Source organism: Manis pentadactyla, chromosome 12 (assembly GCF_030020395.1).
Source record: "Manis pentadactyla isolate mManPen7 chromosome 12, mManPen7.hap1, whole genome shotgun sequence".
NCBI lineage: Eukaryota > Metazoa > Chordata > Mammalia > Pholidota > Manidae > Manis > Manis pentadactyla.
Window position 1 is genome coordinate 13,932,329 of NC_080030.1, and position 27,623 is coordinate 13,959,951.

At 47.9% G+C, this 27,623-nt stretch overlaps 1 protein-coding gene and 2 long non-coding RNA genes across 3 annotated transcripts in view; 2 read left to right on the forward strand and 1 right to left on the reverse strand.

The window, feature by feature from the left end:
• The window catches only part of LOC130679878 (uncharacterized), a 63,364-nt gene that overhangs the window by 27,548 nt on the left and 8,193 nt on the right, over positions 1-27,623 (forward strand). The window contains exons 3-4 of the long non-coding RNA XR_008992869.1: positions 23,341-23,480; positions 24,265-24,300. This is a non-coding gene — a long non-coding RNA (uncharacterized LOC130679878). The remainder of the gene's footprint in view (positions 1-23,340; positions 23,481-24,264; positions 24,301-27,623) is intronic.
• On the forward strand, positions 9,201-11,917 carry LOC130679887 (uncharacterized). The gene is made up of 2 exons (XR_008992881.1): positions 9,201-10,721; positions 10,844-11,917. It is a non-coding gene; the product is annotated as an uncharacterized LOC130679887 (long non-coding RNA).
• Positions 22,375-27,602, reverse strand: LOC130679875 (uncharacterized). The gene is made up of 4 exons (XM_057489426.1): positions 26,896-27,602; positions 23,324-23,445; positions 23,111-23,215; positions 22,375-22,740 (listed from the first exon to the last, which is right to left on the reverse strand). Exons 1-3 carry the CDS (start codon positions 27,463-27,465, stop codon positions 23,161-23,163), a joined length of 747 nt encoding a protein of 248 aa, XP_057345409.1. The 5' UTR covers positions 27,466-27,602; the 3' UTR covers positions 22,375-22,740; positions 23,111-23,160.

The following is a 27,623-nucleotide window of genomic DNA, read 5'->3' on the forward strand; positions in this document are numbered from 1 at the left end:
AGTATCATGTCATCTGCAAATAGTGACAGTTTAACTTCTTCTTTATCAATCTGGATTCCTTGTATTTCTTTGTTTCGTCTGATTGCCGTGGCTAGGACCTCCAGTACTATGTTATATAATAGTGGAGAGAGTGGGCATCCCTGTCTAGTTCCCGATCTCAGAGGAAATGCTTTCAGTTTCTCGCTGTTCAATATAATGTTGGCTGTGGGTTTATCATAGATGGCCTTTATTATGTTGAGGTACTTGCCCTCTATTCCCATTTTGCTGAGAGTTTTTATCATGAATGGATGTTGAACTTTGTCAAATGCTTTTTCAGCATCTATGGAGATGATCATGTGGTTTTTGTCTTTCTTTTTGTTGATGTGGTGGATGATGTTGATGGACTTTCGAATGTTGTACCATCCTTGCATCCCTGGGATGAATCCACTTGGTCATGGTGTATGATCCTTTTGATGTATTTTTGAATTCGGTTTGCTAATATTTTGTTGAGTATTTTTGCATCTACGTTCATCAGGGATATTGGTCTGTAGTTTTCTTTTTTGGTGGGGTCTTTGCCTGGTTTTGGTATTAGGGTGATGTTAGCTTCATAGAATGAGTTTGGGAGTATCCCCTCCTCCTCTATTTTTTGGAAAACTCTAAGGAGAATGGGTATTATGTCTTCCCTGTATGTCTGATAAAATTCCGAGGTAAATCCATCTGGCCCGGGGGTTTTGTTCTTTGGTAGTGTTTTGATTACCGCTTCAATTTTGTTGCTGGTAATTGATCTGTTTAGATTTTCTGTTTCTTTCTGGGTCAATCGTGGAAGGTTGTATTTTTCTAGGAAGTTGTCCATTTCTCCTAGGTTTCCCAGCTTGTTAGCATATAGGTTTTCATAGTATTCTCTAATAATTCTTTGTATTTCTGTTGGGGTCCGTTGTGATTTTTCCTTTCTCGTTTCTGATACTGTTGATTTGTGTTAACTCTCTTTTCTTCTTGATAAGTCTGGCTAGAGGCTTATCTATTTTGTTTATTTTCTCGAAGAACCAACTCTTGGTTTCATTGATTTTTGCTATTGTTTTATTCTCAATTTTATTTATTTCTTCTCTGATCTTTATTATATCCCTCCTTCTGCTGACCTTAGGCCTCATTTGTTCTTCTTTTTCCAATTTCGATAATTGTGACATTAGACCATTCATTTGGGATTGCTCTTCCTTTTTTAAATATGCTTGGATTGCTATATACTTTCCTCTTAAGACTGCTTTTGCTGCGTCCCACAGAAGTTGGGGCTTAGTGTTGTTGTTGTCATTTTTTTCCATATATTGCTGGATCTCCATTTTGATTTGGTCATTGATCCATTGATTATTTAGGAGCGTGTTGTTAAGCCTCCATGTGTTTGTGAGCCTCTTTCCTTTCTTTGTACAGTTTATTTCTAGTTTTATGCCTTTGTGGTCTGAAAAGTTGGTTGGTAGGATTTCAATCTTTTGGAATTTTCTGAGGCTCTTTTTGTGGCCTAGTATGTGCTCTATTCTGGAGAATGTTCCATGTGCACTTGAGAAGAATGTATATCCTGTTGCTTTTGGATGTAGAGTTCTATAGATGTCTATTAGGTCCATCTGCTCTACTGTGTTGTTCAGTGCTTCTGTGTCCTTACTTATTTTCTGCCCAGTGGATCTATCCTTTGGGGTGAGTGATGTGTTGAAGTCTCCTAGAATGAATGCATTGCAGTCTATTTCCCCCTTTAGTTCTGTTAGTATTTGTTTCACATATGCTGGTGCTCCTGTGTTGGGTGCATATATATTTAGAATTGTTATATCCTCTTGTTGGACTGAGCCGTTTATCATTATGTAGTGTCCTTCTTTATCTCTTGTTACTTTCTTTGTTTTGAAGTCTATTTTGTCTGATATTAGTACGCAACCCCTGCTTTCTTCTCGCTGTTGTTTGCCTGAAATGTGTTTTTCCATCCCTTGAATTTTAGTCTGTACATGTCTTTGGGTTTGAGGTGAGTTTCTTGTAAGCAGCATATAGATGGGTCTTGCTTTTTTATCCATTCTGTTACTCTGTGTCTTTTGATTGGTGCATTCAGTCCATTTACATTTAGGGTGACTATTGAAAGATATGTACTTATTGCTATTGCAGGCTTTAAATTCGTGGTTACCAAAGGTTCAAGGTTAGCCTCTTTAGTATCTTACTGCCTAACTTAGCTCGCTTATTGAGCTGTTATATACACTGTCTGGAGATTCTTTTCTTCTCTCCCTTCTTGTTCCTCCTCCTCGATTCTTCATATGTTGGGTGTTTTGTGCTGTGCTCTTTCTAGGAGTGCTCCCATCTAGAGCGGTCCCTGTAAGATGTCCTGTAGAGGTGGTTTGTGGGAAGCAAATTCCCTCACCTTTTTTCTTGTCTGGGAATTGTTTAATCCCACCGTCATATTTGAATGATAGTCGTGCTGGATACAGTATCCTTGGTTCAAGGCCCTTCTGTTTCATTGTATTAAATATATCATGCCATTCTCTTCTGGCCTGTAGGGTTTCTGTCGAGAAGTCTGATGTTAGCCTGATGGGTTTTCCTTTATAGGTGACCTTTTTCTCTCTAGCTGCCTTTAAAACTCTTTCTTTGTCCTTGATCTTTGCCATTTTAATTATTATGTGTCTTGGTGTTGTCCTCCTTGGATCCTTTCTGTTGGGGGTTCTGTGTATTTCCGTGGTCTGTTCGATTATTTCCTCCCCCAGTTTGGGGAAGTTTTCAGCAATTATTTCTTCTAAGATACTTTCCATCTCTTTTCCTCTCTCTTCTTCTTCTGTAACCCCTATAATATGGATATTGTTCCTTTTGGATTGGTCACACAGTTGTCTTAACATTGTTTCATTCCTGGAGATCCTTTTATCTCTCTCTCTGTCAGCTTCTATGTGTTCCTGTTCTCTGGTTTCAATTCCATCAATGGCCTCTTGCATCCTATCCATTCTGCTTGTAAACCCTTCCAGAGTTTGTTTCATTTCTGCGATCTCCTTTCTGGCATCTGTGATCTCCGTCCGGACTTCATCCCATTTCTCTTGCGTATTTCTCTGCATCTCTGTCAGCATGTTTATGATTCTTATTTTGAATTCTTTGTCAGGAAGACTGGTTAGGTCTGTCTCCTTCTCTGGTGTTGTCTCTGTGATCTTTGTCAGCCTGTAGCTTTGCCTTTTCATGGTGATAGGAATAGTCTGCAGAACTGGGACGAGTGACGGCTGGATGGACTTCCTTTCTTGTTGGTTTGTGGCCCTCCTCTCCTGGGAGAACAGCGACCTCTAGTGGCTTGTGCTGCGCAGCTGCACGCAGACAGGGTTTCTGCTTCCTGCCCGGCTGCTATGGAGTTTATCTCCGCTGTTGCTGTGGGCGTGGCCTGGCTCGGGCAGCTGCTCCAAAATGGTGGAGTCGCGTTGGAGCAGGAGCTGCTGGGAGGCTATTTATCTCCGTAAGGGGCCTCCCTGCTCCCTGCAGCCCAGGGGTTAGGGTGCCCAGGGATCCCCGGATTCCCTACCTCTGGATTAAGTGTCCCGCCCTGCCCCTTTAAGACTTCCAAAAAGCACCTGGCAAAACAAAACAACAACCACAAAGAAAAAAAAAAATTTAAATTTAATTAAAAAAAAAAAAAAAGGTGGCCGCTCGTTTTTCTTTATTCTCTGGCGCCTGCCTCAGGCATCTGCTCACCAGTCTTGCTGCCCTGTTTCCCTAGTATTGGGGTCCCTATTCCTTTAAGACTTCCAAAAAGCACTAGCCAAAACAAAACAGCAAAAAAAAGAAAAAATGGTCACTCGCTTTTCTGGTGTCCTCTGGCGCCAGGCCACCGGTGCCCGCTCACTGTTCTTGCTGCCCTGTTTCCCTAGTATTGGGGGCCCTATCCCTTTAAGACTTCCAAAAACCACTCGCCAAAACAAAACAGCAAAAAAAAAAAAAAAAAAAATTGGTCGCTCGCTTTTCTTATGTCCTCTGGCGCCCGGCCTCCGGTGCCTGCTCACTGTTCTTGCTGCTCTGTTTTCCTAGTATCCAGGGCCCTGCACTCTGGCCCGGATGGCGGGGGCTGGGTGTTCGGCAGTCCTGTGCTCCGTCTCCCTCCCGCTCTGCCTATTCTTCTCCCGCCGGGATTTGGGGCGATGGACGCTCGGCTCCTTCCGGGCCAGGGCTTGTATCTTACCCCGTTCGCGAGGCGCTGGGTTCTCTCAGGTGCGGATGTGGTCTGGATATTGTCCTGTGTCCTCTGGTCTTTATTCTAGGAAGGGTTGTCTTTGTTATATTTTCATAGATATATGTTGTTTTGGGAGGAGATTTCTGCTGCTCTACTCACGCCGCCATCTTCCGCCCCTCCTCTCCACACCATTTATTGAGGAGATTTTTTTCCCATTATATATTCTTACCTCCTTTGTCGTGAACTACCTGACCATGTAAGTGTGGATTTAATTATGGGCTCTTTACTTTGTTCCACTGATATAAGGATCTGTTTTTTTGTGCCAATACCATAATGTTTTGATTACTACAGCTTTGTAGTATAGTTAGAAACTGGGGAGCATAATACTTCCAGCTTCGTTGTTTCTCAGTATTGCTTTGGCTGTTTGGGGTCTTTTGTGGTTCCACAGACATTTTGGGATTATTCTAGTTCTGTGAAGAATATGATAGGTATTTTTTTTCAGGATTCTAACCTTCTTTATACTCTCTTTTTATTGGTGAAGGGGATAACTTGGTACATTCTTCAAATTATAAAATAATTTAGTCACAGGGATGGAAATATAGCATAGGTAATGTAGCTCCTAGCATTGTAATATCTTCTTGTGCTATGAGTACTTTGACAGAGATTGCATTGAATCTGTAGTTTGCTTTCCATGGTGTGGACATTATCACAATACTAATTCTTCCAATCCATGAGCGGGGTTTATCTTTCCACTTATTTGCGTAGTTCAGCTTATTTCATCAGTATTTTGTGGTTTTGAGCATATGGTTATTTTACTTCTGTGGTTAAATTGATTCCTAGGTATTTTATTCTTTCTGCGGCATTTGTAAGTAGGAATGATGTTATAATTTCTTGCATTTTGCAATCATTCTTAGTGTATAGAAACACAACAGACTTTTGAATATTGATTTTGTATCCTGCACCTTTTTTGAATTCATTTACTACTTCTAATACATTTTTGGTGAATGCTTTTGAGTTTTCTACATATAGCATGAAGCCATCTGCAGATAGTGACAGTTTTAATACTTCCTTTCCAATTTGAACATCTTTTATTTTTCTTGGCTAATTGCTATGGCTAGGACTTTGAGTATAATGTTGAACAAAAATGGCAAGAGAGGGTATCCTTAACTTGTTCCTGTTCTCAGAAAAAAGCTTTCAACTTTGCACTGTCGAGTATGATAGCTGTGGGTTTGTCATATATGTCTGTTTTTATGTTCATACCCACTTTGTTTCAAATTTTTATCATAAATGTATATTGAATTTTGTCAAAAGTTTTTCTGCATGTGTTGAGATGATCATATTTTTATCCTTCATTTTGTTGCTGTAATGTGTCAAATTGATTAATTGTGGATATTAAACTATCCTTGCATCCCCAGAGTAAATCCCACTTGATCATGATGCATGACCGTTTTATTGTATTGTTGAAATTCCCCTTTCCGTTCTCAGCCTATATGTGACCTCCTAGAAATGACTTCCTTTAGCCTGGTCCTCCTTCCCGTCATGAACTGCTATCTCAGTGCCCTGTTTAGTGACTTAATGTAACTGGTTACAACTGGATTTTGTCTTATTTATCTTTTTCCTCATTTTGTTTACTTTGGTCTTCCTTCCATGCAGAAGACTGGTCTTGCATGATTGTACTCCCCTGGCCTGGCACAGCAGTGAGCGTAACACAAGTTATGAACATTATTTTGAATATTGTCATATAATGATTATACAACTTGCATACTTGGTCATTCAGTAACCCAAATATATAATTGCCATGTATATTTCTTCCTCTTCCACACTTCCTGAAAACACTGCAGAGCCTTAAAGGTGAAGTCTGTGTCTTATCATGTTAATGAGAGACTTTTAGACCCCACCTGATGGTGGGGGCTGGAGGTTGAATCAGCCAATGGTAGAGTCAGTCATGACTATACAGTGAAGCCCTCAGCAACATCAATGAGATGGGTATCTCTCTCTCGGGATCCTGCTTCTCTGTCGGAGAGAGCTTCCTCGCTTGGGGAACCAAAAGGATTCCGTGTGTAACAGAGCTAGTCCCCAGGCCCCAAACTCCGCAAGGATAGAACCTCCTTTATTTGGGAGCTTGCCCTACGTGTGTCTTCATTTGGCTGTTAAATTGCATTCTTTAGGGCACCCGTTTTTTTTTTGTTGTTTTTTTTTTTGAATAATTATTTTTTATTGAAGGGTAGTTGACGCACAGTATTACATTACATTAGTTTTAAGTGTACAACACAGTGGTAGAACATTTATATACATAATTCTAGGTTCCAGCTATCACCCTACCAAGCTGTTACAATATCTTGACTATATTCCTTATGCTATACATTACATCCCGGTTACTTATTTATTTTACCATTGGAAGTCTGTCCTTTTTTTTTTTTTTTTTTTTTTTTTGTGAGGGCATCTCTCATATTTATTGATCAAATGGTTGTTAACGACAATAAAATTCTGTATAGGGGAGTCAATGCTCAATGCACAATCATTAATCCACCCCAAGCCTAATTTTCGTCAGTCTCCAGTCTTCTGAGGCATAACAAACAAGTTCTTACATGGAGAACAAATTCTTACATAATGAATAAGTTACATGGTGAACAGTACAAGGGCAGTCATCACAGAAACTTTCGGTTTTGCTCATGCATTATGAACTATAAACAGTCAGTTCAAATATGAATACTCATTTGGTTTTTATACTTGATTTATATGTGGATACCACATTTCTCTCTTTATTATTATTATTTTTAATAAAATGCTGAAGTGGTAGGTAGATACAAGATAAAGGTAGAAAACATAGTTTAGTGTTGTAAGAGAGCAAATGCAGATGATCAGGTGTGTGCCTGTAGACTGTGTGTTAATCCAAGCTAGACCAGGGCAATAAAACATCCACGTATGCAGAAGATTTCTCTCAGAACAGGGGGGGTGAGGTTCTAAGCCTCACCTCTGTTGATCCCCAATTTCTCACCTGATGACCCCCTGCGACCGTGCCTGTCTTAGGTTGTTCCTCCCTTGAGGAATCTTACCCGTCTCTGGCTAACCAGTCATCTTCCGGGGCCATACAGGGAAATGTGAAGTTGGTAAGTGAGAGGGAAGCCTTATTGTTTGAAAAGGTTAGCTTTTTACTTCTTTGCATATTTATGCCCTGTGGCTTCTATGCCCAGCATTTGTCTTGAGGTATCTTTACCACTTGGAAGAATTATGATACTCGGTAAATTTGATATGAGGCACGAATTCTATTTAAGGGTTGTAATTAGGAAGGAAGAAGAAAAGCTATAGAAGTAGCAGGCGGAAGAAAACATGGGAAGATTGATTATTTCTTTGACTAGGGCACCCGTTTTTAAACTGCTAAATGTGTTTTTCTGAGTTCTGTGACCACTCCAGCAAATTAATCAAATCTAAGTGGGAGGACATCGGAACCTGCAATCTGTAGCCAGTTCTGTAGAAGCACAAGTCACTGACTGGGGCCTGCGACAGGCATCTGGAGGGGCAGGTGGGGAGTCTTGTAGGATGGAGCCCTTCACCTGGGAAATCTGGTGCCGTCTCCAGGCAGATGCCATTAGAACTGAGTTGAGTTCGTAGACACGTTACCAGTGTTTAAGAATTGCCTGGTGTCTGTGAGATTACACACACATGCACACACACACGCCCAATCTTGGAATCGTGTCCACAAACTCAAAAGGAGTTGTACTACGATTTGTATGAGAAAACACATTTGGTGTCACGGTGCTGGGATTTGCTAGAATTGCCCACGTGCTCTGAAATATGTGGTTTTTGAAGTGAAAGAATGGAAGGGCAGGGGATGAGGAACCTTTGATGCCTGGACGGCTGCCCACTCACCCTTGGTATGAAGGAGTAGCTGCCCTAAAATTGGTTACTAAAGGTAAAAGTTAGCAGTGGAATTTAGAAATAGCAGTGGACCCACCTCCTAAGGAGTTGGCTTGGTGGCTATGTAAGGAAATGCAGATGAGTAAGAAGCAGGCTAAATAATCCTTTCCCTGGTTGTTGTTATCTGTAATAGTCAAAATGAAAATGAAAGAAAGTGCTGGGTCAGGGCTTGATGCAGAACCAAGCTGGGATTTGGGTCAACCTGAGCCTCGGCCATGAGCCTCAAAGCCGCCTAGAAAGGGAAAATGATGTCAAGCAACACAGAGTACCTCTAAGACCTCAAGTCGCCAAGAAAATAATGTAGGAGGAGGCAAAAGTCAGGAAATGTGTGAAAGCAGGGAACATAGTGTAAGGGAACTGGCTCCCTGTGTGGACCGGTGTCCCCAGCTTCCTGAAGAATTTTTAGTAAAGGGCATCGTGAGGGCCCCAGCCTGGGGGCCGTGTCTGGTTTTGAATGCCTCCGAGTGGCAGGGCGTGTTTGGGCTGATGCGGGACCCTCTCTCCCTCTTGGGCAATCACAGGGGGCTGGGAGTGATCCAGACACACGGGAGGTTATTCCCGAGGGAACAGCCTGCCTGGCGGACTGTGTAAAAGCCACTGTGAGGTCTGTATGTCCTGAGAAGGGGGACTGCCCAGCCGCCCCTCTAAGTGCAGATGGAGCACCCCAGATGGAAGAGCTGCTAATGCTTCCTATGTGGGACTGGCTTTGCAGTGACCGAGGTAGGCGCCCACTGAATGGTCCTGGTACACAGGTCACGGTGAGCGCTGAGGCTAAGGGCCCCAGTACATGGCAGCCCGTGTAACCTGACGGCTACAAAATCGAGCAGTTTGAGGAGGCTGCTCAGATTTCTTACCTCAGCTTCCCCTCGTGGGTCTTACGATACCAGGAACAAGAGCATAACTAGGAAGATGGGGAGAGACAAAGGGGAGAGTGAAGGGACTTGGGCCAAGTGAGTGGGAGTTTTCAGATGGTTATTGAAAAATTGTGTGAATCAAGCAGACACTGCTGGGGTTGAAAAAAGGTATTAATGTAGCAGTACCAGAAAGTGGGTGAGCCGGTGGGAACCCCTGTTGTTGCTGCAACATTACAGCAGCCCAAAAACTCCACTCTGTGTACCCCAGTTCGGAGGGATTTAAAAAGCCTGAAGTCCATGATTACAATAAGGAAACTGACTGGGAATCCCCGGGAGTGGTGGTCAGGCAGGTTAATCAATCTAAAGATAGACAAAAGTGCCAGGGTCTTCTGGCCGCACCCCAGCCTGGGACCTGAGACCGTTCGCATGTATGTGGGAAAAATGGCCAGGGGGAGGAGGAAAATGGCCCTGGGGCTCCTTGGTACAGGAGCCCAATGCACTATGATACCAAAACCTGTTGGTGAAGTCTTAGCAGGGGCTAAGGTTAGAGTGGGAGGATATGGAGATGCAGTGGCTGATGGTATTGAGGTGGAAGTTTGGATGAAAATTGAGTGTTTGAGCACGTTTTGCTTGAGGTGGTTGCGTCCCCTTTACCTGAAAGGATTATTGGGATGGATACTGTGTCTGACTGGGGTTGGCTTCCCCTGCCTAATACAGTAACACAGAAGGCATGTAAGCCCACCCTCAGGCCTGTTTAGTCGGACATGCTAAATTGGGAATGGCTGGAACTTGACAAACATATCACCATTCTTAGGAGTGCCATGCTGGAAGCTGGAGCGCTGCTGTCCGCAGATCTGCTGTGCAGTAGTCCTGTGTGGCCTGTGCAGAGGTGGACGGCACATAGAGACTATTCAAGCTTAAATGAAATGGGTGCCGCCCAAGGTCCCAGCAGTTCCAGGCATGGTCTCAGCCGTAGAGAAAGTACAGCAGGTTGGAGGAGGCTGGTACCCCTGGATGGACCTTACAGATGCTCTCTTCTCCGAGCCCGGTTTGCCTTCAGGTGGGAAGGATCCCAGTTTGCCTCTGCTGTGCTAGGCGGGGATCTGAGCTCCACGGCTGATTGTCACCACGTGGTCAGGAGGGATATGGACTTGGCGCAACGCTTGAGTGTAATAATACACGATGTTGGTGACATTATGGTAATACCAGAAACGGAGGAGCTGGCTAGGACTCATTTGAATGCAACAAGGACATACGTGCCCAACCAGGGCTGGTTAATAAATCCAGCGAAGGTCCAAGGTCCTGCTCAGTGAAATTCGTAGGAAGAACATGGGCAGGAGCCACCCAGGATATTCCAGAAGTGTGACTATCAATAAACTGCTGTCACTCCCCCACCAGGTCCAAACAAGAAGCCCAGCACTTGCTTGATTTATTTGGGTTTTGGAGGACTCGCATTCCACACCGGGAACTATTTCTAGCTCCTGTGTGTAAGACTCCATTAAAGAAACCTGCATCTGAGTGGGGTCCTGAACAGAAGCAGGCCACGTCAGAACTATACATGGCAGCTGTGTGCTTGACACCATCGGGCCCTTGTGACCCCCACTGAGACAGGATTTTGGAAGTGTCTGCCCCCCACACCCATGCAGACTGCAGCTTGTGGGAATAAAAAGAAAACGAGCACCTCCCAGCTGTGACCCTTGGGATTCTGGACCAGAAAATTCCCACATGGTGCTGCCTGGTACACACCACTTGGGAGACAATTATGAACATGCTGTTGGGAATTAATCAAGACTGCTTAAGTGACCAAAGTAAGTAAAACAATTTTGAAACCTGAGATACCCATACGTGTTGGGTGATGTCAGAGAAACACCCTAATGGGGAAAACAGAGCCGAGAAGAGTCCCATAATCAAACTGATATCGTTCCTGCAGGGGCAGGCTGCCAGGAGGATGCAAGGAGGCGCCCATGGATCCACGAGCAGGCAGCCTCATCTCCTCTGGGACCGACACTGGAGCCCCCCGGGAACTGCATGGACGGTGCCCTAGGAGCAGCTCTCAGCTGAACAACAGAGCTGCTTGGTTTACAGAGGGCAGTTCCAGGAGGCATGGACTCCTTCCTGGTTGGAGGGCTGCTGCAGTAAGACCAGGGGATGGCAAGACTGGCTGGGAGGAAGGAGATAAACATGATCTCAGTGGGCTGAATTCCATGCCCTTTTCTGGGCAGTGACGGGAGAATGGAGCAGTGAGGAAAGCCCCTCGTGCTGGGGTTCCTATGACTTGGGGCTGTGGATACTGGCCTGACTGTGTGGCCACGTAGACAGGAAATGGGAAACTGGACTATGAAAGCAATGCCCACGTGGACAACGGCCATATGGATATTGCCCTGGGAATTTGAGGGGCACGTTAAAGCAGGCCATGTTGGTTTGCATCAGAAGAAGCCTTTCTAGGAGTGGGAGGTGACTGTAGCCACCAGGTGGGCCTGCTGGTGCGGCCCTTGGAGGCAGCCGCCGGGGTCCATACAAAGAGTGGCTGTGGGGAGCTGCAGCAGCGCGCGCACAGGCTGAGTCTACGCGTATTCCTCTTGCACCCTGTGAGGCACGGAATGCCAGCAAGACCTGTTCCGACTGTCAGCTAAAGAGACAGACACTGCATTTGGCTATGGGGAAAGTTCCCCAGTGGGCACGCCCTGCACATAGCTGGCCAGTGGGTGAGATTGGATCAACGCTGCTACCGCTCGGAGGCTGTAAGTGGGTCGTTAGCAGAGTAGACACTTATTCGGGACTATGCTTTGCATACCCAGTGGTAGGTGAAATGCTGAAGACACCGTTTAAGGTTTGGAACTGAAGATTCTATACCAGTTTGGACAGCCAGGTTACATCTCCGACCAGGGGACACGCTTTACCGACCATGCTGTTCCACGGTGGGCCGAGAAACATCCCATCAGACGGATGTACAGTGTTGCATGTCACTCTCAGAGCAATGGTTTAATAGAAAATTGGAACGGGCTGTGGGAACATTGGCTGTGTAAAATGGGAGATAAAGGCACGAGGGGCTGGCTTACATGCCTTCAAGAGCGGGTGCTCACACTCAACGTGAGGCGGCTAAGGGAGGGTAGGTTCCTCTGCTTCTCCAGGGGTCTGGGGAAGGGGGTCTGGGAGCGGTTGCTAGTGCACTGTTCTGTTCTTACTCACACCACCACAACTTTGTTTTTTCCTAACCCATTCAATGGTTCCAGGAACACAGCTGCTTCTGAGGGTGCCAGCGCAGTGAACTTTACTAATTAAGCAAGAAGATGTAACCACACCCTTAAATCTTTATGCCACAATTCCTAAGCGCCTGCTGAGGTGAATGGTGCCTTGACCCCAGGTAGCCAGGTCAGAACTGATAGCAGAGCTGTGGCCGGGAAAGCCCCCAGGCTCTGCTCCTTGGTAACCCTACCTTCCTTGGGTGGGAGGGGGCTGAGGGGAGGCACTTGTGAGACTGGTATTGCTGCCAGCCTTCTGGACCAGCACTGTAGCCAGACCTGATGTCCACTCCACAGGCAGAAAAATCTGGGTAAAGATAAATGGCAAATGAAGAGAGGAGGAAATTACAGCTTAGGGTACAGGGATGGATAAGTGGGTTATGCCTGGAGAGAGATCCAGCATTTTATTAATACCTCAATAGATAGAGCCTCAGACCAAGAAAATAGTACCTGTCGGCCAAAGCACACCACATGCCCCAAAAGGTGAAGCTCTGTGTTTGCCAAGACCACCACTGCGTTTGCAGCCTGGCAAGGTTGAATGGCAGCCTGCAAAACGGAGTTACATCACTCTGGGAGAAACTCTGGTCATAAGATAACGTTGACAAACTGAACCAATATAAAATGCTTGTAATGAGTTTATAGGTCAAGTGAGTTATCAGTGTAAATCTGTCCCCACCCCACACTGGCGTCTCCAAATGTCAGGCCTGTTTGCACTGGTACTATTGTTCTATCTGTTGTATGAATGCTATGCCACATATAAGGGCTGCGACAGGCATGATCGCTTTTCTGTGAGGAATCCGTGTTTGAGACCAAGGAGTGTGCTGCACAAAAATGCACTCCGGTTGCTCTGCTCTCTTCCTCACGTGCTGCCGTCTGCCCTGAATTCTTGCTCCCTGGTATCCTCCTCACCACTGCAACAGCAGCGCAGACGGTGTTTAGCTCCATCCTTCACCTGAGCTGAAAGGCAGGCAAGGAGCTGGCACTGCTGTGGGGCTGGGTAGCTGAGGACAGGACTGGTCCAGGGAGGGGCTGGCTCGTCCTCTGGGGCCTGAAGGTGGGTCGGATTGAAAAGGAACGGCAGGGGCAGGGCCAGAGCCTGGAGGAGTCCCGTGTGACGGCTGCGGAGGGGGCTCGGGCAGTGAGCAGCTTCCCCTGCACCTGGGGCTGCCAGCACACCTCCGGGTCCCGTCATGTGGCCTCTCTGACAAGATGTTTTCAGAGGTTTTTAAAGAAAGAAAGAAAATGCTATTGTAAGTCTCTTCCTGTTTTACTAAATAACCTGCATGTGAACCATAGAGTATAATAATGCAATCCCACTTCTACCTTTCCCTGAATTGGTTGGGGACTTGGCCCACCCCCACTGCTGTGTAGTCACTGCTTGCCTTACAGCTCCCCCCATGCTCGGTGGGAGAGCTGGACTTCAGTCTAGGCTGTTCCCTCTCTCCTGCCTGGCTTCTGGGGGGCCTGTGTGGCTGCCCTCCTGATCACAGCTGGGTTGGGCTGGGGCTTCTGGATACAGGGATGTCTGTCCCCAGCCCTGGCCAGGACCCAGGCACAGCTCTCTTAACCTCACCTACCAGGACTGCACAGCCCTGAGGTGACCCAGCTTCTAGTCCCACTGACCAGCTTGAGGTTTCCCTATCCCATCTTCTTTGGCCCTCTACTTTCCTGCTGGAAACACTCCACTTAAAACTTCAGGGTATCTGCAGATACAGGATTTAATACATCCAGGTTATGGCAAAGGATCACTGGTATTTAATGTGTGTGTGTGTGTGTGTGTGTGGTGTGTGTGTGTGTGTGTGTGTGTGTGTGTGTGTGTGTGTGTGAGAGAGAGAGAGAGAGAGAGGCAGAGGGTGTGAAGGGGAGAGGGCATAAGCTATCAGGAGAGCTCTTTACCGGATTTATCCAGTTTTCCCAGCATTATTTGTCAAAGATTCTATCCTTTCCCCATTCCTATTTACACTTGGTTCCTTACTGGTTGATTGTATATATTTATTTCTGGGCTCTCTCTCTTCTGTTCTGTTGAGTTACATGTGCATCATTCATTATGCCAGAACCATACTGATTTAGTTACTATAACTTGTAATATAGTTTGCAGTCAGGAAATGTGGTTCCTCCCATTGTCTTCTTTCTCAAGATTGTTTATCTCTTCTGGGTGTTTTGTGGTTCCATCTGAATCTTAGGTTTTTTAAAAATATTTTTGTAAAATAATCATTGTGATATTTGTGGGGACAATATTGAATCTGCTGATCACTTTAGGTCAGATGCTCCAAAGCACAGGTAACAAACAAAAACAAATGAGGGGCTGCATAAAACTAAAGAGCTCTGTACTGCAAAAGAAATAATCAAATGGAAAAGCAACCTACAGATTGGGGAAAATACTTGAAAATGGTGTATCTGATAAGGGGTAATATCCAAAATATGTAAGTAATTTGTACAACTCAGGAGGGAAAAGAATTGGAACATGAGCTAAGAACTTGGATACTTCTTTAAAGACAGAGAAATGGGAAAGATTCACATGAAGAGATGTTCAACATTACTAATAATCAGAGAACTGTAAATCAAAACCAATATATAATCACTCCTCATGTAGAATGGCTATTATAAAAAGAAGTGTTGGCAGGGATATAGAAAAATCGGAATCCTTGTACATCCATGGGCTGTGTCTGCATCTGTCTGTGTCTCAACAATTGATGTGGGAGATTCTTCCTCTGTCAGTAATTATTTGTAAATTCTGATTGCTGTGTGGGGTCCCAGGGGCTGCAGAGAGCACTGTGTATATCCATTCCCTATTCATGAGCATTTGGTTAGTTTCTAGAACAGTGATTTTGACTCTGGTTGTTGGGACCAAACAGGTGCACAATATTGGGGATGTTTGTGTGCAGGGACCACTGTAGGTGTGTACACAGCCTTAGTAGATGCCGGCTGTTTTCCAAAGAGGTTCTACCAATTTAACTTCTCACTAGCCCTACATGAATGATCTGATTGTTCCAGAACCTGAGGAGCATGTGGTATTCCTGGTATTTTTTCATTCATCTAACCTGATTTCTGTCTTAAAACAGCTCATCGCAACTTTTATTAGCATTTCCCTGAAATTAAACAGGGTAGAAAGCTTTTTAAAAACACTTCAGTTATTTGCTTATCCTCTTTTATCTAATGTCTGTTCTAGCTTTGGCCATATTTTTCTAGTGGGCTTTCAGTACTTTGTTTTATTGGATGAAATTATTTACCTAATTTGGCTTGATGTCCTTTAGCAGATGCAGGTAATTTGAGTCTCTCCCACTCAGGCTTTCCACTGCTCTATCTCACTGGTGAACTTTGATAAAAACCAGCTCATAATATATCTTAGTGTGATCCAGGTTGTCATTTTCTCCTCTCTGTGTTTCTCTGTATGAGGAAGGAAATGTTTTTCTCCTCATTGTGAAAGAGCTCTGCTGTGTTCCAAATTAAGGCTATGTTTTGTGTTTATGTTAGAACTTAAATTAAGAAGTTTATTTAAGAAGTGATTGATCCCAGCAAAGGCTGGGTTCCTGAATGGCAAGACATTTGAAGAACCAATATCTCAACCAAAACGCTGTGTGAACAATACTGGAGATGTCAGGACAGAGTGGAAGGAGAAGTGGGATGTGACTGAAAGAGGAGCAGAGGGAATGTGGGGTAAGGAATTGATACCACAGGTGAAAATACACAGCATGCTCCCCGCTGTTGAAGGACAGCAATCCACACATGCAGTTAAGATTCCCTAAGCACAATATCTACACTGTATAAACCATAAGGGGTTACAGTATGATAGAAAAACCAGAATTAACGTAACAGACTTCAGGGAAATCAGAGGCCAAATAAGCAAGAAAAAGGCTGACAGGTGATGTCTAAACATATATGCATAAGGTAGATACATCAACAGAGCACCATTTTTAAAATGCCCCAAGAAATTTTCATGTCAAACCACAATTCTATACCCATCAGCAGTATTAACCACAAAGATGTTTTAAGAAAAAGTTAAAGTGAGACACTTCAAAGTTGGCAGCCTTGAATTAGAAGAACTACTAGAATGAGTTCTTAAGTCCAAAGGAAAGTAACCCCAAGTTGAAAACCGGCAATGTAGGGAGAAACGAAGAGGAAAGGACAAGGCAATTTATGAAGAGAGGTGAATGTTAGTCTGTGAGTTCTAGAGTGAGCTCTCATGGAGATCAGACCATGTAGAATTAAAGTGCATGATAACAGTAATAAAAGTCAGGAAGGGTAGGAGAATTGAAAGTGTTCTAAGGTATTAATCAGCATTTGGGAAAGTGGTAAGAGTAATTATTTTATTAGACTGTCTTTATTTTTTTTAAGTTTATTTATTTTTTCTATTTTGGTATCATTAATGTACAATTACTTGAACAATATTATGGTTACTAGACTCCCCCTTTTATTAAGTCCCCCCACATACCCCATTACAGTCACTGTCCATCAGTGTATAAGATGCCATAGAATCATTACTTGTCTTCTCTGTGTTTACTGCCTTTCCCTTGTTCCCCCCACCCCCCACTACATTGTGTGTGCTAATCATAATGCCCCTTTCTCCCCCTTATCCCTCCCTTTCCCCCAACCCTCCCCAGTCCCTTTCCCTTTGTTAACTGTTAGTTCATTCTCTTTTTTTTTTTTGAGAGGGCATCTCTCATATTTATTGATCAAATGGTTGTTAACAGTTAACAACAATAAAATTCTGTACAGGGGACTCAATGCCCAATCATTAATCCACCCCAAGCCTAATTCTCATCAGTCTCCGATCTTCTGAAGCACAACGAACAAGTTCTTACATGGTGAACAGTACAAGGGCAGTCATCACAGAAACTTTCAGTTTTGATCACGCATTATGAACTACAAACAATCAGGTCAGATATGAATATTCGTTTGATTTTTTATTTTTTTTTTATTTTTTTCATTTTTTTTATTGAAGGGTAGTTGACACACAGTATTACATTAGTTTCAGGTGTACAACACAGTGATTCAACATTTATATACATGATAATTCTAGGTACCAGCTATCACCATACCAAGTTGTTACAATATTTTGACTATATTCCTTATGCTATACATTACATCCCGGTTACTTATTTATTTTACAATTGGAAGTGCGTGTATATATATATATATGTTTTTTTTGTGTGTGAGGGCATCTCTCATATTTATTGATCAGATGGTTGTTGACAACAATAAAATTCTGTATAGGGGGGTCAATGCTCAATGCACAATCATTAATCCACCCCAAGCCTAATTTTCGTCAGTCTCCAATCTTTTGAAGCTTAACGAACAAGTTCTTACATGGAGAACAAATTCTTACATAGTGAATAAGTTACATGGTGAACATTACAGGGGCAGTCATCACAGAAGCTTTCGGTTTTGCTCATGCATTATGAACTATAAACAGTCAGTTCAAGTATGAATATTCATTTGATTTATATGTGGATATCACATTTCTCTCTTTATTATTATTATTTTTAATAAAATGCTGAAGTGGTAGGTAGATACGAGATAAAGGTAGAAAACATAGTTTAGTGTTGTAAGAGAGCAAATGTAGATGATCAGGTGTGTGCCTGTAGCCTATGTGTTAATCCACGCTAGACAAGGGCAATAAAACATCCACGTATGCGGAAGATTTCTCTCAGAACAAGGGGGGCGAGGTTCTAAGCCTCACCTCTGTTGATCCGCAATTTCTCACCTGATGGCCCCCCTGCAACTGTGCCTGTCTTAGGTTGTTCCTCCCTTGAGGAATCTTACCTGTCTCTGGCTAACCAGTCATCTTCCGGGGCCATACAGGGAAATGTTAAGTTGGTAAGTGAGAGAGAGGCCATATTGTTTGAAAAGGTTAGCTTTTTACTTCTTTGCAGATTTATGCCCTGTGGGTTTTATGCCCAGCATTTGTCTTGAGGTATCTTTACCACTTGGAGGAGTTATGATACTCGGTAAATTCGATATGAGGCACGAATTCTATTTAAGGGTTGTAATTAGGAAGGAAGAAGAAAAGCTATAGAAGTAGCAGGCGGCAGAAAACATGGGAAGATTGGTTATTTCTTTGACATATCTTCTTGTAGAGTAACTTAAGCATGCATAGGTTTTAAACTACTAATTAAATTGCGCTCACACATTTACATAATAGGAATACAGTTACATAACCAAAGCAGACCTACAATTACCAGCCATCTCCAGTGAAACCAAGTAAACCAGTTAGGCACCCTAAGCGTTTGTGAAAACTTATCTATGATATGATGGATATTGTCTAACTGAATTTGAATAGTTTGAGAAAAATCAGACAATTTAAAACAACACATTCCTGGGAACTGTTCACATCCCATATGTTCTTTTAACAGTAGATAGTCTGTAGTCTCAAGATTTTGGAGCGCTGCAACTTGCACTTCTCCTAATTCTTGGCTGAGTTCCAACAGTATAGATCCAGTCAAGTTTGTTATTTTACTGTATGCACAGGCCAGCTTAGATATCTCCCCCTTCATTCCAATGGCAAGTCCAGGAACCGGTGGGATGAATGCAGCTACAACTGCAACAGCGCCAGGATCTTTGTTGACATTTTTTTATGATCATCTTCTGGAATGACTCTTCCAGAGTATGTTGATGTTGAAACTTCTTCTTCATATCGTATCTTATTTCGTTTTCTGGGTGACCAAATTGGGCTTTGATCCTCTGTATAAACACAAACAGACCCTTTGCCCACACTTTGATATGCCCTTTATACCATTGTGAAGAACTTATTGGAGGTCACCACACAGGAACTGCTTTTTTTTTTTTTAAGAGAAAGAAATATTATCAGAAAAATGTACTTCCATAGCTGATCATCTGACACCCTTTAAATGATCAAAATTAAGGATATTTAAAGCATGCATTAATCGTTGATTTACAGTTAGTTTTATCCTATCAGGGAGTAATCCCCCTTTTCTTACTTTTTCTTTTTTGTTATCCTTAATCTACAATTACATGAAGAATATTATGTTTACTAGGCTCTCCCCTATACCAGGTCCCCCTCACAAACCCCTTTACAGTCACTGTCATCAGCATCGCAAAATGTTGTAGAATCACTACTTGTCTTCTCTGTGTTGCACAGCCCTCCCCTTTCCCCCCCCCCATTATGCATGCTAATCATAATACCCCCTTTCTTCTCCCCCCTCCCTTATCCCTCCCTACCAACCCATCCTCCCCAGTCCCTTTCCCTTTGGTACCTGTTAGTCCATTCTTGGGTTCTGTGAGTCTGCTGCTGTTTTGTTCCTTCAGTTTTTCCTTTGTTCTTATATTCCACAGATGAGTGAAATCATTTGGTATTTCTCTTTCTCCGCTTGGCTTATTTCACTGAGCATAATACCCTCTAGCTCCATCCATGTTGTTGCAAATGGTAGGATTTGTTTTCTTCTTACGGCTGAAAAATATTCCATTGTGTATATGTACCACATCTTCTTTATCCATTCATCTACTGATGGATACTTGGGTTGCTTCCATTTCCTGGCTATTGTAAATAATGCTACGACAAACATAGGGGTGCATATGTCTTTGTCAAACTGGGCTGCTGCATTCTTATGGTAAATTCCTAGGAGTGCAATTCCTGGGTCAAATGGTAAGTCTATTTTTAGTTTTTTGAGTAACCTCCATATTGCTTTCCACAGTGGTTGAACTAATTTACATTCCCACCAACAGTGTAGGAGGGTTCCCCTTTCTCCACATCGTCACCAATATTTGTTGTTGTTTATCTTTTGGGTGTTGGCCATCCTAACTGGTGTGAAGTGATATCTCACTGTGGTTTTAATTGACAAAATTACACTTCTAATTTCTCAGGAAAAAGAGACCTACGTGAATCTTAATAAACCTCGCAGGCTTTCCTTACGTAACCGCAGTAGAGCACTGTTTCCTCAGTTAAGTACCTGAGGAAGCAGCTGGTTTGCTCATCTTTAAACACCAAAATCACCCTCAGCTGGAGCCGCACAAAGCACGAAGAAATGAGACTAGTGACATAACCGCAGAATCACATTTCCCATTTCATAGATGCTCACTGCAGAACGTATACTTGTCAGGAAACAATGCTTCATGAATATTGTTACATTTCTGTATGGTCAGGACTTTCTTAGCAAACAGCTTTGGTATCTGGGTTAAATATGACTGCATAAGGATCCAAAAGACAGAGCCCACGAGACAGATAGAAAGTTTCCTCTCTCCCTAGAGCCTTACGTTTACACTCCAGGTTATTTAAGCGATAGAGGAGACCTTTCCTTCTCTTCCGGAGTGAGGATCTGTTTACATTCCAGAGCAAACATCTCTATTTCCATCTCCAGAAATGCAAATGGACCAAAGTGCCAGCTATCAATGTAAGCTCCAAGTTTCATGATTTCAGAATTCCTTCCTTGTGGTGCAAACCCCAGTGTGTTCATAGGGTGTTTTTGCCTCTCACGGCATTACCCTGTGGAGAACTGAGACATAGGGAACCAACACCACTCACTCTCTGAGTAAATAAAAGGTATGATTTCAGATCCAAAACAAAAAAAATGAAAGAAAGGGAAGGTAGGACAGCTGCTGTGGCCATTCAGGGAGGTCTCGCCCTTACCCCGATATACTTTCTGGGAATGAAATGTGCTTGTCCTAGAGACAGACCACCAGGGGTTCAAATCCAAGCTCCTTCCCCAGTTGCTGGAGCCCACACAGCACACCTGCTGTGCCTCACCTCTCGTCCTCATCCAGGGGCTCCATTGCTTGGAAAAACGACATGAATTGCTCGTCGTGCTCCAGGTCACACAGCGCAGCCAAGTGCTTTTGCATCTGGATCTAGTGTAGGATGGAAGCCACAATCATGCACTGTCATCTCCAAGATTCATCTGTTTTCTCAGTGGGCCAAATGAGGACTTGAATAAGGGTATGTGGAAATCACAACCCCTACATCTTTCAAATCCTTGGTGGTGACATCAGTGTGTAATCTCTCCTGGAATATATACTTTAGGGGGAGTTCTAGAGGCTTGTACTTGACCTGCCACACAGCATGAATTCCTTGCTTCCCTATTCTCGGTCTGAGGCTTCACCTGCAGCATAAGACCTGGAGACTTGTCTCCAGCCTGGAGCACCCCCAAGGGGATGTTTGTGCTGATCGTGGAACTCCCCTCCAGGCCAGGCCTCCTCTCCTGGGTGGGTGAACACATCCCGAGAGCCCTTGGGGAGTGTTATGGGGAGACCAGAGCCAAGTGCCTCTGCTCAGCCTCCCGAGCCTTTTGTCACAGACGTCAGGCCGCTCAGCAGCCTGGCCTGGGGATGGATGGCTGAGGGGCACCATGGGGGAGGACTGGGGACCTGGGAGCTTTGGGGGGTGCTCTGAGGTGTGAAGTGTGGAGAAATTGGGCTCACAGAAAGCCCCCCAATGTAAGGAGTGCACCTCTTGGAGGTGCTTTGAGAGACCAAGTTCAGCGTTTTTTGAAAAGGAATTTTCTGGAATGTGTGGAGCAGCGGTGTCTCATTAAATGGGACAGTGCTAGACTGGTGCCCTGCAGCCGTGGGATCTACTTGGGTACGTCTGCAGTGGTGTTCAAGACCTGAAGAGACACCCTGGGGCTTCTAATCAGCAAGTTTCTGTGTCCGATCATAATCTATAGGTGACAGGAAATAAGGTTCACTTTCTGTTTGAACAGCCCTCCCCAGTGCTGTCAAGGTGTGCCAGCCTGGGGCTTAGTGCGCCCCGTTCTTCCTGAGCACCTTATGGGGGGAGAACAGAGGATAGAGGGAAACCTGGTGGAGGTCAGGGCCCCCCTGCGTCATAGAGTTTGAGGGCTGGGGGTGCGGTGGGCTGGGGCACACGATGTCTGCAGGAGGGGCAGAGCTTTGAGAAGAAAGAGCAGTGTGGTGGCGATCCGTTCATCATTTATTACATTCTGCACAGGGATGACCCCAACCCCCAGGAACCATTAACCTCAGACACAACACCCAGACCACACTGTGCCTGGGGAGGCTATTTCTCAGGGATTAGGGGAGGGAGTTGCACAAGGGCTCCGCTGGGAGCATGTCCTGGGACCCTGCGTCAGCCGGCCACCCTTGCAGCCTCGGATGCCTCCGCTGGGCACCCAGGGGGCGGTGGTCCCATGCAGCACTGCGCCGTCTCTGTGTCCATCCTGGGAAAGGCTGGCCATGGTGAGGACGGGCCCCAGCTCTTTCTGGACCATTGTGGCTACGACTCGTTGGCTGATGGCACCCAGGCAGCTGTTTGGCGTCACGGCGGGAGACCACCTACTCTAAGGGGAAAACCCTCCACACGGTGGGGTGGCTCGCCTTTGTCCAGCGGGCCACGAGCAGAGGGTAGGACACAGCACGAAGGCGGCCAGGTTGGCAGGGGCTACGTACAGGCCCTTGAGGAGGCAGCGGCAGCCCGGGGAGATGCCGAAGTCGGCCGACGGAGGAGGTGCCAGAGCAGCTGCCCCAGCAGAGGCTCAGGATGAGCAGCGGGAGGAGGAGGAGCAGCAAGCAGACTGGGGTCCTGGGGCGCCAGGGGCCGCCTGCCCGAAGGGGAAGCAGCTCTCCTCCACATGCAGCCAGGACACCAGCAGGGCCGCGGGCCCGATGACAGCAGCTACAGGGCCACACACGGGTGATCAGAAGAGGCAGGTTATCCCGGGTTCCCCCCATTATCCTGCTTCCACCCCGTCCCCACTGCCCTCTGGGCTCCGGGCCCTGTGCGGAGGGTCCTGTCCATCACCAGCACCCGGGGGGTCCCTGTCACGGGAAGGCTCCTGAGCGTCACCTACTTACAGAGGAGGAGGCTGGGTCCCGGAGGGGGAGGGGAAACACCCTTCAGTCTGACAGGCCTGGTCGGCCGTGGAGCTGGGACCCCAGCCCCACCTGTCTTTAGGACGCCCCCACACCCCACATGGCCTGAAGCTTCCCTGAGGCTGAGGAGCAGCCCACCACCCCCTGCCGATCGCCCCAGCCCAGAAACTCACCTGGCCCTGGCCGGCTGGTAAATTTACATCTTGTGGGGCCTGAAGAATAGTCACTTTCTGCCGGCCCCCTGGCCTGGGGGCTCCAGCTGGCAGGACAGGCTGTAGCTGCAGGACAGAGGGACACCTGTGAACCCCTGGAGCCACACGTCAGGGGGCCCTTCTCCCAGAGCCTCCCGGCAGCTGCAGCCCACACCTGACTCTGGCCGGCCTCACCTCTCCTCCTCATCCAGGGGCTCCACGGCCTGGGCAAAGCACCGGAAGCGCTCATCAGGCTCCAGGTCATACACCTTGGCCAGCTTCCTCTGCATGGTGATCTCACTTTGGATGACAGGGAACTGGGGCAGAGAAAGAACAGGGTACAGAGAAGGAGGTGTGTGAGGAGTGGGGCACTATGATGGTCCCGGATCTTTGCTCATGGGAACCCGCCTTCCCTCCAATGCCATCCAGCCCTGCCTGTTCTGACAGTTGGGTCTCCAGCTCCTCCTCCAGGAAGTTGGCCTTGATGCCACACCCCATCCCCCACCTGACAAAGCCTTGAGTGTCATGAGATCTGGGTGTCTTAACTTTCTCAAGACACATTAGGCCCAGAGGATGGGCTGGACAGGGTCCTGCCCAGGGGGTCTTGATGGCAGGAAGGAAACCAAAGTGCATCAGAAACAGCCCCCTGAGCCCAGAACAAGGCCGGAACATCCTCACCCTTTCTCAAGTTGGAGGCCCACCAGGGCCTCCAAGGCTGTCCTGCCCAGAAACAGCACCCAGACCTGGCCCAGGCTCGGGGCTACCGAGAAGCAGGGACTGCACTGGGGAGCTGAGGCCTCCGGTGGGAAGGCACTGCCAGCCCCCTGATGTGCTTCCTGCCCTGAAGGAGCAGCATCCCTCCCCCTGGGCAGGGCCTGAGGAGGAGGCCAGTCCTGCCCAGATGCTGCCCCCTGGAGCCCTCAGCCCCACCTGCCCTGGGGCCAGGACCGGGGCTTAAGCCGGTCCTTCTGGCAGTCCTCTCCAAGAAGCCCTGCTCTTGGGGTGGAGGGGGGACTCAGGAGTGTGGGAGGCCCGGTGCTGAGAGGTCTGGGCTCACTGGGGGCTCTCTCCTCTCTAAAGCTCACCATCCTACCCCCCTGTGCCCCTCTGGGCTCACTCACATCCTCATATTCCAGGTGTTTGTCTATGGAATCGTCCAGGATCAGTCCAAGGTAGGGGACCACGTCCTGTGCACCGGGTTGGGGAGGTGATGAGTCCCTGCCTGCCTCAGGGGCGCCCACAGAGCCTCCCCTGAACCCCACATCCGCAGCCCCCAGCTACCTTGGACCACCCTGTGCTGCCTCCCCACCTCCCTTCGCCCAGCTCTCCCCTCCTGGGCCCTCCCAGGGCTGGCTTTTGGCCAATCCCAGGCCCTGTGGTCCCTGCTCCTGTCCTCCAACTTCCCCCTGTACCCAGCTGCTCTCGCCCTCCTCCTGGTCACCCCAGTGCTGGCAGCTCAGGGCTGGTGGCACCAGGAGCAGGTGCAGGGTTGCCCCCACAGCCCCGAACCTGGCCACGCCTCTCTCACCTTTGTCCTCCTCTCCTCGGGTCCCATGCGGCCCCGCTGCCTTGCCCTCAATATGGACTCCAGCTCCTGCAAGGTCCAGGACACTCAGGTGCTCATGCTCCCCTCCCACGTGGCCTCCCACAACCAGTCCATGGTTGATGGATGCCAGGCCCCCAGTAAAGTGGAGCCAGGGAGGGAGACAGATGAGGCCCTTGGGGGCCTGGGGAACCCTACCTCCATCAGCTCCCCCCTCTCACCCCGCACACCTGGAGTCCTTCCCAAAGCTGTGCCACAGCACGGAAGGGGACTTGCCCCGAGGACCCCTCCCTTCCAGACCTCCATTTACCTTGAACAGCCGCTTCCTGTGAACCCAGTTGTCCTGTGTTTTCAGGTCTTCATATACCATCAGGCAGACACTAAGGGGAGAGGAGAGGAGGAGGTAGATACATGGCCAGCAGGTGGAGAGCCTCGGGACCGACCCCATTTCCTGGAGATCCTAGAAGGTCCACTAGCCTGCAGGAGGCTTTCCACCACGGCCCTGAGCCCTGGGGAATCCATGGCCTGTGGAGGGGGCTTCATGTTTCCACCCAGGGCCTCCATTCCCAGTTCTCCCCAGGGGCGAATCTGCTTTGGGCGAGGTCGCTGTCCTTGGGGCAGAGACCTCCTGCTGCAGAGCACAAGCTCAAGATCTCCAGTGGGCTTCAACCCACACTTGACATTGCAGGAAACTGATTACTGCAGGGGTACCCGTGGCCTAACCCACAGGGGGCCCCAAGAGCCTGCCATCCCTGTCCTTAAGCTCCGCCACCTCCCAGGAAGTCCCAGCCAACTGAGGGAACACTGCCAGATGTCGGTGTGTCCCTGTCCACTCAGGTGCCCTGGTTCCAGGGACAGGAGTACCCACCAGGAAACATGTCCCCAGGTGCTTTCCAGACGATGAATAGCAGGGCTCTGCAGGGCCAAGACAATGGCATGGAGGGCAGTGTAGTTCCTGAGGTTCAGACTCCCCTGGGACGGAAGACAGAGCTGAGAGCGTGGCCTGCTTCTCTACTCTGTCCCCCCATGAACTCCTGTCCTTAAGGAGACAGACATCCAGGGAGCCCAGCACACCTACTACCTGCTGAGCAGCCCTCCTGGGTGGAGGACTGTAGCTCAACCCAAGGAAGGGGCCAGGGATGGCTGTCCCCCCCTTGGGACCTGTGAGTGCAGGTCTGCACACCCCTGGCAGGAGGGGCCCAGGGACTGTGCAGGGCAGACCACAGGCACCCATTCTGAGAGCTGGCCAAGGAGGGGACCCCGGGGGCGTCCCATGACATACCATGGCCACCCAGATCCAGAACCTAACCACTTCGGCCCTGTCCGAGGCCATCATGCTCGGGGTCCCGAGGCAGGTGGTGGTGACCAACTTAACCAAGGCATCAAATTCCCTGAGGACCCTATACGTCCTATACGTGGTGAGAGCCAGGCGCTCAATGTCTCCCATCTGTGGCTGGTTCCGTAAGTAACTGTTAAATTCCGCAAAGTCCATCCTGTCGTACAGCCCCTGGGGATCACAAGGGAGGGTCATCCAGCTGTGCCCCTGGTGCCCCTGTTCCCAGGCAGGGTCACCGGTCAGAGCTGGAGCCCAGGCAGCTGAGGACGTGCTGTGAGCCTCGTGGCCATCCGGACTTCAGACCCTGTCCACTGAGGCACCCAGTGGTGGGGAACAGAGGGGCTTTGCTCACAGGCACCCTCACTCACCTCCTCCCTGCAACAAAAGGCAGCTCACGCCTGCCCAAACTGGGGCATCTGCCACCCCGTGGACCCCACTACCCACTCAGGTGCAGTTTCCCCCAAAACAACTCCACCCAGAGCCTTTGTTGGTGTCAGTGTCTCCCACAGTCAGTCCATGGCAGGGGCCTCTGAAGTGTGGAGGCTGTGGAAGCCTGCCAGGCCAATGGCCCGAGGACCTAAGGCCCTGGCAGCACCTCCCTGAGCACCCCTCCCCTGCCCTGCCCCTCCCAGCCCGGCCAGGCCCTGCCCACCTTCCCTCCGCTCCAAATCATTGGTCTGCAAGGATCCCTAAGGGCCGGCCCTATTGTCCCCGTGTGGTCAGTGAGGGCTTGGGGGCGAGGAGAGTCTTTCAGGGCACATGGTGAGTCTGGGGGGAAGCTGGGACATGGGCCCAGATCACAGGAGTCCACGTCAGGGACGGCAGGTCTGGGGCAGCCCGTGACACAGGGAAGGCCCACCCCCGACCCTGAGAGCCCGCTCAGCTCACCGCACAGATCAGGGTCAGCTGCTCGGCCACCAGGCCATGGGGAAATGCCAGAATGGTCCACTCCTCCTTCCTCCACACGTGCCGGGTGATGGCGACACAGGCGCGGGTGGGCTCCGGGTCCGCCTCTGGCTCTGCCAGTCCCGGTGCCATTCCTGCAGGTGCCACGGGACCCGGGACCAAGGGCTCATGGGGCTCCAGCTCGGGGCCTGGCACCGGGGCTGAAACCACTCCTGGGATGTCCCAGGGGCTCATGGGGTCTGGACATGGCTCTGGCTCTGTAAGGCCTGGTACCATCACGGCAGTTGCTCTGCGCACCAGGCCTGAGGGCTCCTGGGGCTCCAGCTTGGGTCCTTGCCTCAGAGCTGAGGCCTCTGCTGGGATGTCCTCCAGCTCTGCAGGGGCTGAGGCGGATGACAATGGCCGTAGCTCCCGCACAGGGGTCTGAAAGAGCGCCTGGACTCGCTGTAGCCACGAAGCCAGCCTTCCCTTTGTCTCTGGAGCCAGCTGCGTCTGCCGTGGGTCTGGAGCGCAGGACACAGAGAAAGGGTCACCCCGGGGCTGATTTCGCATGACTTACAATGACATCTTGAAGAGCCCTCAGTGCCTTGAAGGGAACCCCAGTCTGGGAAGCCCACCCTAGACGGTCCCCTGGCCGCAGCCCCTCACCTTCCAGCTCTGAAAGCGTGGGCCCCAGTTGCTCGTCCTGCCAGGTAACGTGCCTAGCCCGT